Raw genomic sequence first — 17,852 nt, 5'->3', positions numbered from 1 at the left:
GTGTACACCTTTGCTGTCTTTAAAGAAACCTTAGCTTGTGCCTTGCATTTAACATATCCTAGAATAATTGTTATTATTATTTATTTGCAGTACTGGGGATTGAACTCAGGGGCATTCTACCTTGGAGCTACAATCCTAGCCCTATTTTTTTCTTCTTTATTTTTGAAACAGGGTCTCACTAAGTTGCGGAGGGCCTAAGTAGCTGACACTGGCCACAAACCTGAAATCCTTCTGTCTCAGCCTCCCAAGTACTGGGATTAAAAGCGTATGTCATCATACCTGGCTCCTAGAATTCTTTTCAGTGATGAGAAGTCAAGATCCAGCCAGGCATGGTGGTGCATGCTTGTAACCCCAGCATTTGGGAGGCTGAGATGGAAGGATCGTGGTTCGTGGATAGCCTTTACTTAGCAAGGCCCTCTGCAACTTAGTGAGACACTGTTTCAAAATAACGAATAAAAAATAGGGCTGGGGGTATAGCTCGAAGGTAAAATGTCCCTGGGTCCCATTCCCTAGTACCAAGAAAGAAAAAAAAAAAAGTCAAGAACCTGCTCAGGTTGAATTGGTTTCATTCTCCTCTTCAAAGAAACTTTCCTGGACCCCTGTCCAGTGACAACATGATATAAAATTTAAAAGATATTAAAAAGGTATATACTAACATAAGGATGGACTATACAGATCATTGGAGAAGAATTTAAAATCCAGAAATAAACCCATAGAATTGGTTTTTTTTTTTTTTTTGCAGTTGATTTTCAACAAGGGTACCAATACAGTTCAATGAGGGAAAGAATAGTTCAATAGATGGTACTGGGACAATTGGATTTCCAGATGCAATCAATTGTAATGAAGTTGGATTCTTATACTATATACAAAAATCAACTTAGAATGGACCAAAGACCTAAATGTCTGAGCTATAATGATAAAACTCTTAGAAGAAAACCAGGTTTCAATCTTTGTGGCCTTTGATTAGGCAATGGTTTCTTAGATGAGACCCCAGAAGAGCTCCAGAAACCACAGAAAAATCAAAGATAAACTAAACTTTTGTACTGCTACTTAAAACTTTTGTACTGGTAAAGGATATATTAAAAAAAAAAAAGGTAAAATATACAACAAAATATTTGCAAATCACATAGCTAGTAAAAGTTTAGCACCCAGAACATTATTATAAAGTATTCCTGCAACTTAACAATTAGAAGACAACTCAATTAAAAACAGGACAGAGCCGGGCGTGGTGGCGCATGCTTGTAATTCCAGCATTCGGGAGGTTGAGACTGGAGGATCGTGGTTCGAGGACAGCTTCAGGTACTTAGTGAGGCCCTTTGCAACTCAGTGAGACCCTGTCTCAAAATAAATAAAAAATAGGGCTGAGGGTGTAGTTTGGAGGTAGAATGCTCCTGGGTTCCATCCCTAGTACCGCAAAAAACCCCAAAAAACCAACAAACAAAATAAACAGGACAAAGGACCCCTCTCTCTCTCTCTCTCTCTCTCTCTCTCTCTCTCTCTCGCTATCTATCTATATATATCCTTTGTATATTTGTATATATATTTTGTATATATATTTGTATATAAGAATATATACAAATGGTAAGTACCTAAATGATGCTGGCCATCATTAATCATTAGTAAAATAAAAACCAAAACCCACAAGGAGATACCACCTCATACTCATTAGGATGAATAAAAAAATTTTTTTTGGTACTAGAGATTAAACCCAGGGGCATTCTACCTTTGAGCTATACCCCCCCAGCTCTATTTTATTTTTATTTTTAAAAAAGTCTCACTAAGTGGTAGAGGCCCTCACTAACTTGCTAAGGCTGGTTCCAAACCTATGATCCTTCTGTATTAGCCTCCCAAGTGCTGGAATTCCAAGCATGAGCCATTATGCCTGGCTTACACCTGGTCTCTTGGCTTTATAAACTTCTGTGACAGTAGTTTGTAAAGCCATAATTTTTTAGCATTTGAAGTTCGTTTAGAAAAAAGGGGTTGTTGCACTAGGAAGTTGAATATCACCTTCCCATCATCACTATTATTTCTAGAACTCTTTTAGCATTCCAAATAGAAATTTTGTGCCCACTGAACAATAATTATTTCCCTTTCTACCCAGCCCCTAATAATTTCTATGAATTTTGCAAATTCACAATATTGTATGTTAAGTGGAATCACATGATACTTGTTATGTTGTGCCTAGTCTATTTCTCTTAGTAAATGTTTTCATCCATGTTGTAGCATATATCAGAATTTGGTATGTTTTAAGTCTGAGTAATTTTTTTTTTTTTTTTTTTGCAGTACTAGAGATGGAACCCAGGACATTTTATCTCTGAGTTACACCTCCAGCCTCCTTTGTTTGTTCCTTCCTCTCTCTCTCCTCTTTCTTTCTTTCTTTCTTTCTTTCTTTCTTTCTTTCCTTTTCTTTTCTTTTCTTTCTTTTTCTTTCTTCCTTTTGTACTGAGGATGGAACCCAGGGGCTTTCTACCTCCAGCCTATACTCCTCTATTTTATTCTTTATTTGGAAACAGAGTCTTGGTGAGTTGCAAAGGGCCTAAGTAGTTGAGGCTGTTTGCAAACCACGATCTGATCCTCCTGTCTCAGCCTTCCAAGTATCAGGATTACAAGTATCACCATGCCCAGCATTAAGTCTGAGTAATTTTCCAGAGTATATATATACTACATTTGTTTCTGTTCTTCTGTTGTTGATCATTTGGATTGTTTGTACATTTTAGCTACTGTGAATAAGGCTTGGCATACAAGTATTGGTTTTAGCCTCTGCTTTCAGTTGTTTCTGATATATACCTAAAAGCAGAATTCCAGGGTCATACAATAACTATGGTTAATTCCTCCTGTGACAGCCTCCCAAGTACTGGGATCACAAATGTGCCTTACTACACTCAACATTTTTTTTTTAAGTAATCATCCTGAAGCTGGGCACAATGGCTCATGCTTGTAATCTCAGTACTTGGAAGGTTGAGACAGGAAGACTGCAGGTTCAAGACAAGCCTTAGCAATTTAGTGAGGCCCTCAGAAAATTAACGAGATCCTGTCTCAAAATAAGAAAATTTTAAAAAGGACTGAAAGTATAGCTCAGAGAAAGAATGCCCTTGAGAGAGTGAGAAGAGGTGTTAAAGGTGGGTTTCCAGGTAAGGTTCCAGCTCTGCTCCAGTCCAAGGAGGCTGCTATGGACAAAAAGCCATACTGTAGCCTAGGTACCGTCCAGCATCTGAGAGATTCCAGAGATCTGTAGCAATGGACTGGCCCAATTTCTGGACTGTTGATCCACTTGGTTTTAGAATTCTAGCATGTCTTCAAAAGCTAGTGACATTTTAGGGTTGGTCATACCCAGCCATACCACTAGGTTATCTAGATTCTCTGAGCTGGATTAAATGGCTGAAAAGAAAAGGCTGGAAGAGAGCTTCTGGTCTCTAAGTAGTCATTTGCAGATGTTCCTTTGATGACTGTTCACTCTGAGGGTATCTGTCACTTCCTTGTTGTTGTTGTTATTATTATTATTTTTTTTTGGTGGTACTGGGGTTCCTAGAAGCCCTTCTACCTCCGGACTACACTCCCAGACCTATTTTTACATTTTAATTTGGAAACAGGGTCTCCTAAGCCAGCGCGCGTGGCTAGCTTCGAACCTGCACGATCCTCCTGTGTCTGCCTACCAAGCGCGGGGATTACAAGTGTGTGCCACCACGCTCGGCTTATTATTATTATTATTTTTGATAATGGGGATTTAACTCAGGGGCATTCTACTTCTGAGCTACACCCCCAGCCCTTTTTATTTTATGATTTGGAAACAGGATCTCAATAAGTTGCTAAGACTGGCTTCAAACCTATGATCCTCCTGTCTCAGCCTCCCAGTACTGGGATTTCCTTGTTATTGAATTCAATTTTAAGATTTTTTTTTTTTTTTTTTTGGTGGTACTGGGGGTGTTTGGAACTCAGAGGCTTTCTACCTCTGGGCTATACTCCCAGACCTTTTTAAAAATATACTTTATTTGGAAACAGGGTCTCACTAAGTTGCTGAAAGCCTCACTAAATAGCTGAGGCTGGCTTTGAACCCATGTGATCCTCCTGTCTCAGCCTCCCAAGCGCGGGGATTACAAGCGTGTGCCACCACACCTGGCTTGTTAAGATTTCTGTTAGCTCATCTCTGGCCTGTGTCTACTGAACTAGTTTCAGTAGTAGCCTTGGAGAAGGCTGCCTCTCCTGGTGGGGCTCTGCATGATGGGGATGTGTCTTTGGTTGAGTATTTACATGTTTAACCACTCCATGACTTGAGGTGCTCAGTGGTTTAGCCAGAGGGCCTTTGTGGCCCTGCTTTTAGGAGCAGCTTCATCCACTCACTTGTCCTCCATTTTGTTCAATATAACATTTGCCTTTTTTTTGGGGGGGGGGTGGTACTGGGCATTGAATCCAGGAGCATTTTACCTTTAAGATACATTCCCAGCCTTATTTTGTCTTTTAATTTTGAAACAGGGTCTAAGTTGCAAAGGGTCTCATTAAGTTGCTGAGGATGGCCTTGAACCTGTGAAATCCTCCTGTCCCAGCCTCCCAAGTACTGGGATTACAAGATTAGCCACTTCTAATGGCTTTGCTATCTATCTATCTATCTATCTATCTATCTATCTATCTATCTATCTATCTTGTGTGTGTGTGTGTGTGTGTGTGTGTGTGTGTGTGTACATGTATGGTACAGGGAATGGAACCCAGGGACATTCTACCTCCAAGCTATGCCCCCCAGCCCTATTTTTTGTTCTTTATTTTGAAACAGGGTCTCACTGAGTTGCAGAGGCCACACTAAGTAATTGAGGCTGGCCATAAATCTGGATTCCCCTGTCTCAGCCTCCAAAATGTTGGAATTACAAGCATGTGCCACCACCCCCAGCTCTGTTTGTTTTGGTTGAGACATTTTCTCACTATGTTGCTCAGGTTAGCCTCAAACAATCCTGAAACTATAGGAGCAAATAACCATGCTTATTAGTTCAACATTTGCCCCCACCAACTTTTGGTACTGGGTATTGAACCCAAAGCTATTTTAATTTTTTTTTATTTTTTATTTTTGTGGTACTGGGGGGACCCCAGAATATGGGTCAGATAAAATTACCCAGCCCAAGAAACAAAAGATAAAAAATATAAGGAAAAGTCGGGTGTGGTGGTGCATGCCAGAAATCCCAGTATTTGGGAGAAATCCTAGGTTCAAGACCAGCTTCAGCAACTTAGTGAGATCCTATTTCCAAAATAAATAAATAAAATAAAATGAAAAGGGCTAAGGATGTGGCTTGGAGGTAGAATGCTTCTGGGTTTAATACCCCTACCAAAAAAAAGAAAAAGAAAAATGAAGAATCTAAAAGACTTTATATGGCATTATTAACTAAAACATCATAGGAACAATGGGAGTCCTAGAAGAGAAAGAGGGAAAGGAATAGAAAGAATATTTGAAGAAATAATGAACCAAAGCTCCCACATTTGGTGAAAGACACGAAAAGAAAATAAACAATTAATTGAGAATTACTTATGTAGCAAAATTATTCTTCAAAATTGGAGAAATTAAGATGTTTCCAGATAAAAGGATGAGGGCACTTGTCACTAGTGGATTTGCCTCACAAGAAATGCTAAAGGGAATCCTTTAGATTAAAATCAAAGGGAAGCTGGGCATGGTGACGCACACTTGTAACCCCAGCATTCCGGAGGCTGAGACTGGAGGATAAGGGTTTGCAGATAGCCTCAGCTACTTAGTGAGGCTCTCTGCAACTTGGTGAGACCCTGTTTCAAAATAAAGGATAAAAAATAGGGCAGGGGACATAGCTCTGAGGTCAAATGCCTCTAGGTTCCATCCCCAGACATGCAAAAAAAAAAAAAAAAAGAAAAAAAGAAAAAAAATCAATTGATTAAAAATAAATAACTACTAAGCCCGGCGTGGTGGCGCATGCTTGTAATCCCTGCGCTTGGGAGGCTGAGACAGGAGGATCGCACGGGTTCGAAGCCAGCCTCAGCTACTTAATGAGGCTTTCAGCAACTTAGTGAGACCCTGTTTCCAAATAAAATATAAAAAGATCTGGGAGTATAGCCTGGAGGTAGAAAGCCTCTGGGTTCCACCCCCAGTACCACCCCCCCAAAAATAAATAAATAAATAAATAAATAAATAAATAAATAAATAAAAGGGTACAAGCTGGGCTTGGTGGCACACACTTGTAATCCCAGCATTTGGGAGGTTGAGACTGGGAGAATCGTGGTTTGCAGACAGCCTCAGCTGCTTAGTGAGGCCCTCCACAACTTAGTGAGAGCCTGTTTCAAAATAAAGAATAAAAAAATAGGGCAGGGGGTGTAGCTCAAAGACAGAATGCCCCAGACCCATACACACACACATACAAAAAAAGGTACAAGACAATTACTTGAAGTTATCTAAAAAAGTAAAAAACACCAATAGTGATAGCTATAGAGGTAAACACTGAAAAGCTAGTATTATATTTTACATTTTAAGTTCATTCTATTTTTTTTGCAATGTTGGGATCAAATCCAATCCAATCAATTACATGTGCAAATTAAGCTATCACTAAGCTACATCCCCAGCTCTTTAAATTCCTTTTTAGATTATAAAGTGATATCAATGGACACATAGATGTGGCAATAACATCATCAAGAGGAAATCAGCTGTATAAAAGCAGAGGTTTTGCATTTACTGAAGCTAACCTGGTATTAGTGGCTAAAGTGGTGTTAATTTAAACTAGTCATAAATTTAAGATATTGTTATTCACAGGGTAATCACCAAGAACATAACTAGGGCTCCTTAACACTACAAAAGAGAGGAGGGGGAGGGGGAGAGGGAGAGGGAGGGAAAAAGAAAAAATCAGAAAAAATCCCCATGAGCAATCAGTGGGTATAGCTCAGTGGTAGAGTGCATGCTTAGCATTCACAAGGCCTTGGGCTCAATCTCCAGCACCAGAAAAATCTCCCCAAAACATCAGCCATCAGTGTAAAGTTTGAGACTAGTCATCTTTTAGGAAGTCATTCCAAAAGATATAAAGAGTAGCTGGTATAAGTAAGCTCTAGCAATAACCCAGGGCCAAAAGAAAACACAAGAGTAGAACACAATGCTGGTGTCCCATGATACAACTAGAGCTAAGAAACAGAATGTCACTGTGAATACTCAAGAAGATAACAGAAGATAAACCAAAACAAGTCTGAGCATGAATGATATTAGTACAAGGGTTGAGTCCATCAGACTGAAACTGTCTTACACTGAAGTACTTTACTCCTGAGCTATATTCCCAACATCTCCCCTTCCTCTTTTTTTTTTTTGGCTGTACTACAGCTGGAACTCGCAGCATCACGAATGCTAGGCAAGTGGTCTGCCACTAAACTACCACAGTCCCAAACCCTTTCTGAGACAGGGTCTCACTACACTGCTGAGGCTGAACTTGAATTTTCAAGCCTCCCACTTCAGCCTCCCAAGTAGCTGGGATTACAGCATGTACTAACTACTACACTCAGCTCTAGCTCTTACCTTATTTTCACAATGTATTCTTGATATGGCAACCACAGTGATGGATCCCTCTAATATGTATGTCAGCTCACACCACCACTCTGCTCAAACCCCTCTTCGGACTTTGTATCCACTCCAAGCCCAACTGCTGTACTGTCTACAAGGCCTACCATGACTAGGTGCCCAACAACCTAGAGGGCTCATTTCCTACTACACCCACCCTCTTGTCTCCTACTCCAGTTATTCAACTTTCTTAGCATGTCTGTATTCCAAGATATTCTACTTTAAGGTTTTTGCTGTGTCTAAGAGAGAGTAAAACCTCAAATATTCAAATGATTTTCCTCCTTACCTCTTCAAGGTTCTATTCACATATTATCCATTAGCAAGGCTTTTTACTGACCAAAGGATCTTGCCTTAACAATACTCTCAATTCTCTTTGCTTTATTTTCATTTACAGCCTTAAATCATCACTTGAAGCTCTATATATTTGTTTTTCAATTTGTTTACTAATTCCCTGTCCCAGTGTATATTTTTTTTTTGGGGGGGGGTTGTTCTGGGACTGAATCCAAGAACATTCTACCTCAGAGCTATATAGCCCTAGCCCCCCCTCCCTTTTTTTTTGCGGTATTGGGGATGGAACCCAGGGAGGACATTCTACCTCCAAGCTACACCTCCAGCCCTATTTTTCATTCTTTATTTTGAAACAGGGTCTCACTGAGTTGCAAAGGGCCTAGCTGAGGCCATCCAGGAACCACAATCCTCCTGTCTCAGACTCCCAAATGCTGGGATTACAAGTGTGTTGCCACCACACTTGGGTCAGCTCCAGCCCTTTTTGTTTTGAAACAAGGTCTCACTGGGTTACTGAGAGTCCTGCTAAGTTGCTGAAGTTGGTCTTGAACTTAGAATCCTCCTGTCTGAGCGTTCTGAGTTCTGGAATTACAGGCATGCACCATCACATCTGGCTCCCAGTATGTCTTTAAGGGCACAGACTTCTACTTGTTTACCACCATATATGAATCTATACTGCTGCATCTAGAACACTGCATAAAACACTGCATAAAATAGTAGTATTCAATCAATTTTGATGAAGTAATGTGATAAAATGAAAGTTACCTACCCAGAATACATGTCATGGGGCAAGTTTCTTCTAGATTACTAAGAAATACTTCTTTTTTGTAGAACATCTTTGTGGGTTCATGCTCTGTCTCTTCTGGATGAATGAAAATGGGGCCATAAAAATATGCAGCTCCATCTCGGACCCACACTTTTTCAATTCTTGGGGGAAAAATGGAGAAATTACATTAAACTAATTTTATTCTTGAAGGACTAATCTAATAAAAAGCCCATCAGCCAAAATTTAATAGTATGTGCTATTCGGAAGCCTTTCACTGGCTGTTTTGATCATCAATTTGTTGATTCCCCTCCCCCTCTGAGCACATCAAAGGACACTTGGAAAAAGAGGAAAGCACAACAGGTGCTCATCTGAGGAAGAAACTTACCTTAACATGATATCAAGGTACACAATTTAATCGTTCTAAATGACTCCCATACAAAAATAGGTCTAAGCATCTTTCTTTTAATTTATAAGTCCGCATGTTCTTTTAACATAGTGGAGAGTGGTGGTTGATAACTGTTTTTTTTTTTTTTTGGTAGCACTAGGGTTTGAACCCAGGGATACTCTACCATTGAGCTACATCCCCAACCCCCCCTCCCCTTTTTGGGTGGTACTGGGGATAGAACCCAGGGGCCTTCTACCTCTGGGCTACACTCTAAGACCCATTCACTAAGTAGCTGAGGCTGGTTTTGAACCTGCACGATCCTCCTGTCTCAGCCTCCCAAGTGTGGGGATTACAAGCATGCACCACCACACCCGGCAACCCCCAACCCTTTTTATTTTTTATCTAAGTTGCTGAGGTTGGCCTCTAACTTGTAATCCTCTAGTCTCAGCCTCCCAAGTAGCTGGAATTATAGGCGTGTAACCACCACATCAGGCTTGTTCATACCCCCCCCCTTTATTTTCCCCATACAGGGGGTTGAACCCAGGGGGATTCTACCTCTAAGCTACAACCCCAGCCTTATTTTTTATTTTTTTATTTTTGTGGGTCTGGAGATGAAACCCAGAGGCATTTGACCTCCAAGCCACATCCCCTGCCCTATTTTTATTCTTTATTTTGAAACACGGTCTCACTAAGTTGCAGAGGGCCTCACTAAGTAGTTAAGGCTGTCTGCGAACCGCGATCCTCAGGTGTCAGCCTCCCGAATGCTGGTATTACAAGTGTGTGCCACCACACCCGGCTTCCCAGCCTTATTTTTAATTCTTTATTTTGAAACAGGGTCTCATTGAGTTGTAAAGAGCCTAAGTGGCAGATGCTGTCCTCGAACCACCATCCTCTCAGCCTCCCAAATGCTGGGATTACAAGCGTGCACCACCATGCCTGGCTTGGTTCATAACCTTTATGAAGGTCAAGATCTTTCCTGCTTTGAAAATCTGATGAAAAGCTAAAGAACATTTCTCTAGAAACAAAATTAATACTTGGCTGCTAATAGATACTGCATGATTTCTCACAACTAATGTATAGTTGATATTATTGTTGTCCTGTATTCTGTTCTTTTTTTTCCCCCTAAACATTTCTCCTTTTTTTTTAACTGGAACCCAGGGGCATTCTACCTCTGAGCTCCACCCCAGCCCTATTTTTTTTATTCTTTATTTTATTTTGCGGTACTAGGGATGGAACCCAGGGGCATTCTACCTCCAAGCTACACCCCAGCCCTATTTTTTATTCTTTATTTTGAAACAGTGTCTTACTGAGTTGTAAAGGGCCTCACTAAATAGTAGCTGAGGCTGGCCTTGAACCATGATTCTCCTGTCTAAGCCTTTCAAATGCTGGGATTACAAACATGCACCACCACACCCAGCTCAGCGGTTCTCTTTTTTGGGGGGGTGGGGGAGTAGTGGGTATTGAACCCCAGGGCATTCTACCTTTGAGCTATACCCCAGCCCTATTTTTATTTATTTATTTATTTATTTATTTATTTATTTATATTGTGAAACAAGGTCTAGCTAGATTGATGAGGGTCTTACTGCTTGCTGAGGGTGTCCTCAAACCTGTAATCCTCCTGTCTCAGCCTCCCAATTACTGGGATTACAGGTATGTGCCACCACACCTGGCTAGACCCCATTTGTAACTCAGTGAGACCCCGTTTCAACATAAAGAATAAAAAATAGGATTGGGGTGTAACTTGAAGGTAGAATGTCCCTGGGTTCCACCCCTAGTACTACAGGAAAAAAACAAAAACAAAAACACTAAGTCAAATGTCACAATACAGATCTTCCATTTAATTTAGTAAAAGCTCAAGTTGCTACAATGGTCTGTTGGGGCCCCACACGATTTACTTACTACTGCCTGGCCCTCATATACTACCTAACTCAAATATGTCTCACTCCCTAGTAACAAACTGCTAGTTTGAAGAGGTCTGGCATACTTCTCTCAGGCCTTTATACTGGCTGTATACTTGAGGGCAATGTTTTTCCCGTGGACATTCAAAATGATCATTCCCTGAGTTTCTGCAAGTGCTGTCTTAACTGCCACCTGCTCAGACCATACTGACTCCCCTTACTCCACACTTTTTTCAATAGCACATCTCATAATCTAACACCCTACAGTTTTACTTATTCAAGGTGACTACTATTTGTCTTCCCAGTAGAACAAAGCTCCAAGGAACTAGGAATATCTATTTATTCACTAATGTATACTCAGAGCCTGGCATATATTAGTGTTACACAAGGCCAGGCACGATAAGATCATGACCTAGAGACCAGGTTGGAAAGGAGACTTTTTCTCCCAGCAGGGCCAAGAAAATTAGTCCTAAATCTGAGCCCTGAATGGCATCAGAATACAGATTATATAGCATCAGGGTGATAGAGCAGGTCTTGATTGGCTCGACAGGTGCAGAAGCTTGGATTAGGTTTTAGTTTCTCTTCCTGAGCCTGATTTCCTAACTGCTCCCACATGGAACATGCATTTGGTGGGGACCCTGGTTAAAAGAAATGAGTCATAGATGGAGAAAGGTTCAGCACCTTCTTAGGCTCCTGCCTCAGTAGGTATAGTAAATGCTTGCTGAAGCATAAACCATATGATGAAGAAATAGAAACTAAGAGAGGCAAATTGTCTGCCCCAAGGGCATGAACCTAGCAGGCCTGGGAATTAGAGCAAAATTTCTTAGAACCAACTAGTATTTTTTCTTTCTTTGTTTCTGTTTTTTTGGTGTTGGGAATCAAACCCAGGGCCTTTCACATATTATGCAAGCGCTCAGCTAGTGAGCTACAACTCTGGCTCCAAACTGTGGCTCTAATCATTATTCTCTACAGACAACTGAGTACCTAACTTCTTTAGTGCTGTCCCCCCACCCATCCAAACATACTTTCATCAATTTACTTGTTCATGATATATCTGAGCCCCCACTATTTCATGTACTTTGATTTGAACAGAGGATACTAAGTTGAACAAATAAGAATTGCTGTTTGGAGGCATTTGGAAATTCAGTGTATAGAGATCTGATAATAATATAAACACCAGTGTATGATATTGGTATCTCTAAGAAGAAGGAAATACATGGTAATCTGGGAGTGATTAACTGGGAAACTTAACCCAGACTGCAGGTTAAGGAAAAAATTTTTTAAGAAGGTGCTATTTCGTCGAGTGTGGTGGCACATGCTTGTAATCCCAGCATTTGGGAGGCTGAGACAAGAGGATCACGGTTCGAGGACAGCTTCAGCTACTTAGTGAGGCCCTTTGCCACTCAGTGAGAACCAGTTTCAAAATAAAGAATAAAAAACAGAACTGAGGGTTTAGATCGGAGGTAGAATGCCCCTTGGCTCCATCTCCAGTACTGGAAAAAAAAAAAAGTGCCGTTTCAAATTTAAGTTAAGGAGTATAGAGTGGGCAGGGAAATTTCAATACAAAGTGGGCAGGGCAATTTCTGAGCTGAGAGTTCAGTAAATGGTATGTGTGTGGGAAAATAAGAGCCTATGGGAAGAATACAAAGAAAATATGTCTAGAGGTAAAAGCAGGGGAAATGTGATGAGAGGGAGCTGAAGAACTTTTCAGGGGAGAGACTTTTGTCTTTATCCTAAGACTGATCAACGTCCATTGGCCCCAAACCTCAGACCCAACCCATCTTTGCTGCTTCAGTGACATTCACCTGCCCACTCGAGGGCGCACCAGGCCATGGGACTTGATGAAGACGCAGTCGCCAACCTTCAGCCACATGTCATTGTAACGGAGCTGCTCAAAGTAGTGGCAACCTGGCTCACCGTTGGACATTTCCACAGGAACATCTTCTTTTTCCTGTGGGAAAAGAAACTGACTTAAGAAAGGTAGCTAAAATGGGAAAGGAAACTGCCTGAAGGGAAAAAGTAGCTAACAAGGAGCAGAGAAGGAAAGAAGATAATCATATTTTCTTTCCCATCAGAGAAGAAGAAATATAACCATAAAGAGAAGTCTTGACAAAATTTAGAAAACCAGCTGGGTGTGGTGCCACACACCTTTAATCCTAGTATTTGGGAGGCTGAAAGAGGAAGACTACAGGTTCAAAGACAGCCTCAGGTAAGTAGTGAGACACTTATCAACCTAGTGAGATCCTGTTTCAAATGAAAAAATAGTGCTAAGAGTTTATAACTAAGAGATAGAATGTCCCTGAGTTCAATCCCCAGTAACTAACCAAACTGTCTTTTTAAAATTTTTTTTAGTACTAGGGATGGAACCCTAGTACTACTCCCAGCTAAACCCCCAGCCCTATTTTTATTCTTTATTTTATTTTTCAGTACTGGGGATGAAACCCAGGGGCATTCTACCTCCAAGCTACACCCCCAGCGCTATTTTTATTTATTTATTTATTTATTTTCAGTACTGGGGATGGAACCCAGGGGCATTCTACTCCAAGCTACACCCCCAGCCCTATTTTTTATTTTTTTATTATTTTCAGTACTAGGGATGGAACCCAGGGGCATTCTACCTCCAAGCTACACCCCCAGCCCTATTTTTATTTTTTATTTTGAAAAAGGGTCTCACTGAGTTGCAAAGGGCCTAAGTAGCTGAGGCTGTTTACGAACTGTGATCCTCCTGTCTCAGCCTCCCAAATGCTGGGATTACAAGAGTGCGTCACTATGCCAAGCTTATTCTTTATTTTGAAACAGGGTCTCACTAAGTTCTGGAGGGCCTATGTAGCTGAGGCTGTCTGCAAACCACAGTCCTCCTGTTTAAGCTTCCTAAATGCTGGGATTACAAACATGCACCACCATGCCTGGCCCAAACTGTCTTATTAAATGTTATATTTTTTAAAATTTTTAGATAATTTTCATTAAATATTAGCCCAAGATGCTTGTATTCCTTTTCTCTCCTTCCTATCCCTATAGCTTTTAAAAAATATTTTTTGGTATTGGGGATTAAATCCAAGGGGCATTCTACCTCTCAGCTAAACCCTGAGTTCTACTTCCTATTTTGAAATAGGGTCTAAGTTGCAGAGGGTCTTGCTAAACTCCTGAATCTGGCTGGGGACATGCTATCTTCCTGTCTCAGCCTCCCAAGTACTGAGATTATAGGTGTGAGTCACCATATCCAGCTTCATTCCCATAGCTTGAGGAAAATGAATACTGGAAAGGACTTATCAGCATCCAGATGCAGACAAATCCACACATTATATATTTATAATTAACAAACTCTATGAACTTCCACTTTAGTTAATTTATTAAACTTAATTTTTGGACTGTTTTATAAATTCGGTCCACATAGTCTCTTAGGGTGGCAAAGTTCATTTACTGCCCACTCTGGAAAGCAATCCATCATCTTTGTTCCCTTCAGGAACCGGAAATTAAACAAACTGATACTTGTCCTGCCTTTATGATCTATTTGTATCCAGAAACAATCTTTCTTTCCTTCTCTGTCTTTTCAGTCTCAATGACTGATTCTCTGGTGAAACAAGAAACCAGAGAATCCATTCATCTACACAAGAGAACGACTAACTTCTCACATCACATAAGTGCCTAGTAAGTTCTTTTCTAAACCAAGTAGGAAAGAGGAAGAGGAAAGCCAAAGATGCACCAAAACAACAAGGTAAGGTCACCTTTGGAAATGTTGATGACAACCTCTCCTTCCTAGGCCAGCTCACATGGTACCCTGGGAATGTCAGGGTGAGAAACGCACAGAAGTCACAGGGATCCACACCATCCAGACAAAGTGGGAGGGAGAAGGGTTCATGTCAGAGGCCTCCCTTCTTTCTGCCCCTCTCTAAGGGCCCTGCTCTAAGGGACCATTAATTCTCCCACTCGGGCCTTTTCTCACCCACCCTTAGGGAGTGTGCCTTCCCTATTAAAGACAAAAAGGAAGAGGAAAAAGAACTTGGTGCCTCCTCTTGTCTCACCCACCATACCCTTTTGCTAAGACCACTTGCTGCATCTTGTAATCTGTGATGGTCTCCCACGCAGTTAATCGGCTGGTCCTCAACGCGAACGAAAAGCCCCGAGAGAGAGAGTGTCATCTCTGGCCAAAGTACTCCCCCACTCTTAGATATTCTTTCATAACTATTATTCTTTTAGTAATGATTCTTTTAACTTTCCACATGAATTGCTCCAGTGATGTAAGATCAGGACTGTGAGAGAAACTGAGTCCGTGGAAAATAAACTTTCTGGTAATTTGTCTAAGCCTCTAAACGTCCTCGGCTTTGTTCAAATGGTATAAAATCTAGTTAGAATTCAGATGCAGTGGCAGCATTCCCATAACAGCAATTACAAAACGCAGATTTCCCCTCTATCTCTGACCTTCATTCTAAATCATTAACTTACAGTAAAAGCATTGAGTCAGCTGAAACCATTAGCCCTAAAGGGGAGGCAACCAGTAACTCTGTTTACCCCCTCTCCTTGTGATCCTGCCTAGATACAGAGAAGATAAACTTTATGAGCAGCTAATACTGCCCAATACAATAGAGCTGAAGGCTAGGAAGATTCTTGACCTTTACACCCAGTATGTGCGCTTCCTGAAACAAGGAGGCGCCACGTGGCTAAGAAATGAATATGTCAGAACAAAGGACAGATATAATAAATGTGTATGTGTAAAAGAAAGGAAATATGGTGAGAATAAGAAAGGATTCTTGTATGAAGAAGAGCTTATCATAAGATTGTCCCAAATGGGAAAGAAAGGAATTAGAAAGATTAAAAGCAGGTTGCAGAAGGATTGTGGTGTGGAAATGGATTATTAAAAGAGGAATAGGCTTCTAATAAGCCTATCGTTTGAGGAAAAGTGTTCAGCAGCTAGAGAAGTACATCTGACAACTAAATCTAGAAACTTCATGTTATTTTTTGGTGTTTACTTGCCAAACTGTGTTGTGAGTTTGCTTAAGCTTTCAGACTCTAGAAGGTAATGCAGATGAAACCTGGAAGAATTCCATCACATCCACCTGGATCGCCACATCTCCCCATGCCTGCCATATGGACTAAGCCCTAAAGATGGAAAGTTCCAAAAAAGTTAAAGAAGATTCCATGAGAGGCCTATTCTCCAAGCCCTGGGTGTGCCCGGTTCTTTTGGAATTTGCCCTTTGGAACTGCCTATCTGCAAGATCCTGAGAAGATCCAAGCTAATCTCTTGAATGCCTGCCGGACTAGTTTATTTTTTACCTTGATTACATGTCCTTCACTATTGATTTATGGTGATTACACTCCTTTCTTTTTTTTTTTTTTACTATTAATCTCACTGGTGAAGGATATAAATTTTCTGGGTTCTTGTAATAAAGTGTCAATAGCTCAAGAAGCTTTTGTCCATGTCAGATTCTTTCCCGAAGCGCCGTGAATAGGAGCTTAAAGAAATTTATTTCATAGAGGGGAAAGAATCGCTGCAGATAAGTGGCTGCAGAATGGCACTTGAATCCTTGCTCATCTTTTCTGAGATAAATCGATCTCGAGTGGACTCACGGCCATTCCGATTGAGCAGTCTGCCGCACCCTTTCTTTCTTTTTTTGGTGTTATTGGGAATTGAACCCAGAAGCATTCCTCCTCCGAGCTACACTCTCAGCCTGATATTATTTCTCTTTTGGAAACAGGGTCTCACTACTTGCTGAGGCTGTCCTCAACCTGCAATCCTCCTGGCTCAGCCTTCCCAAGTACTAGGATTACAAGTGTATGGCACCATATTCGGCTTTAATTTCTTTTCTTTTCTTTTTTTGCGGGCCTGGGGATGGAACACAGGGGCATTTGAGATACACACCCTGCCCTACATTTCATTCTTTAATTTGAAACTCGGTCTCACTAAGTTGCGGAGGGCCTCACAAGTAGCTGAGGCTGTCTGCAAACCACGATCCTCCGGTCTCAGCCTCCCAAATGCTGGGATTACAAGCGTGCGCCACCACGCCTGACTTCAGCTTTAATTTCTTAAGATTTTGGTTTGGTGCTAGAGATTAAACTCAGTGAAATTCTATCTCAAAGTTATACTACAGCCTTATTTTATTATTTTGAAACAAGATCTTACTATGTTGCTGAGGATCTCACTAAATTGCTGAGGTTGACCTTGAAACTGCAATCTTCCTGTCTCAGCCTCCCAAGTACTGGATTCACAGGCATGTGCCACTATGCCCAATTGATAGATTTTAAATTTTACTATTTTTATTTATTCAAAGAGAGAAAGAGAGAAAGGAAATAGTATAGCCTCTGTGACATAATCACACACACTGAATTTTTTGTTTTTTTTTTTGCAGTACTGGGGATGGAACCCAGAGGCATTCTACCTCAAAGATACACCCCCAGTCCTAATTTTTTTTTTTTAATCTTTTATCTTGAAACAGAGTCTCAGTGAGTTGCAAAGAGCCTAAGTAGCTGAGGCAGTTTGTGAACTGTGACCTTCCTTTCTCAGCCTCCCAAATGCTGGGATTACAATGGTACGCTGCCACCCAACCCTGTCCCCCCCCCCCCCCCCCCAGTACTGGGGATGGAATCCAGGGGCATTCTACCTGAGTTATATCCCCCAGCCCTATTTTTAATTCTTTATTTTGAAACAGGGTCTTACTGAATTGTGAAGGGCCTAAGTAGTAGCTGAGGCTGTCCAAGAACCGTTATCCTCCTGTTTCAGCCTCCCAAATGCTGGGATTACAAGTGTGCGCCATCGCGCCTGGCCACTGTTTTTGAATAAAGTACTGTGGTCTGTCACCAACTAGTTGCCATGAGGGTGGGAAATTATTCCACCTCTTGTGCCTCATCTATAAAATAAAGATAATGATAGTATACCCACCAGATGAGGCTATTTGGAAACTTAAATGATATAATCCATACTTAAATACATAATACTATTAATATAATGAAATGTAAAGACTTTCCTAACTTTAAACAATCCTT

At 40.9% G+C, this 17,852-nt stretch overlaps 1 protein-coding gene across 1 annotated transcript in view; it reads right to left on the bottom strand.

Moving 5' to 3' along the window:
- The window catches only part of PBRM1 (polybromo 1), a gene marked incomplete at both ends in the record, with an annotated part of 166,621 nt that overhangs the window by 18,798 nt on the left and 129,971 nt on the right, over positions 1–17,852 (bottom strand). The window contains 2 exons of the mRNA XM_080715199.1: positions 8,595–8,752; positions 12,680–12,825. Of these exons, the coding sequence (XP_080571325.1) occupies positions 8,595–8,752; positions 12,680–12,825 (304 nt within the window). The remainder of the gene's footprint in view (positions 1–8,594; positions 8,753–12,679; positions 12,826–17,852) is intronic.

The sequence above is a fragment of the Muscardinus avellanarius genome (genome assembly GCF_963383645.1).
Source record: "Muscardinus avellanarius genome assembly, chromosome: 18".
Taxonomy (NCBI): Eukaryota; Metazoa; Chordata; class Mammalia; order Rodentia; family Gliridae; genus Muscardinus; species Muscardinus avellanarius.
Note: the sequence above shows the minus strand (reverse complement) of the source record. Positions and strands in the feature narration are given on the sequence as shown.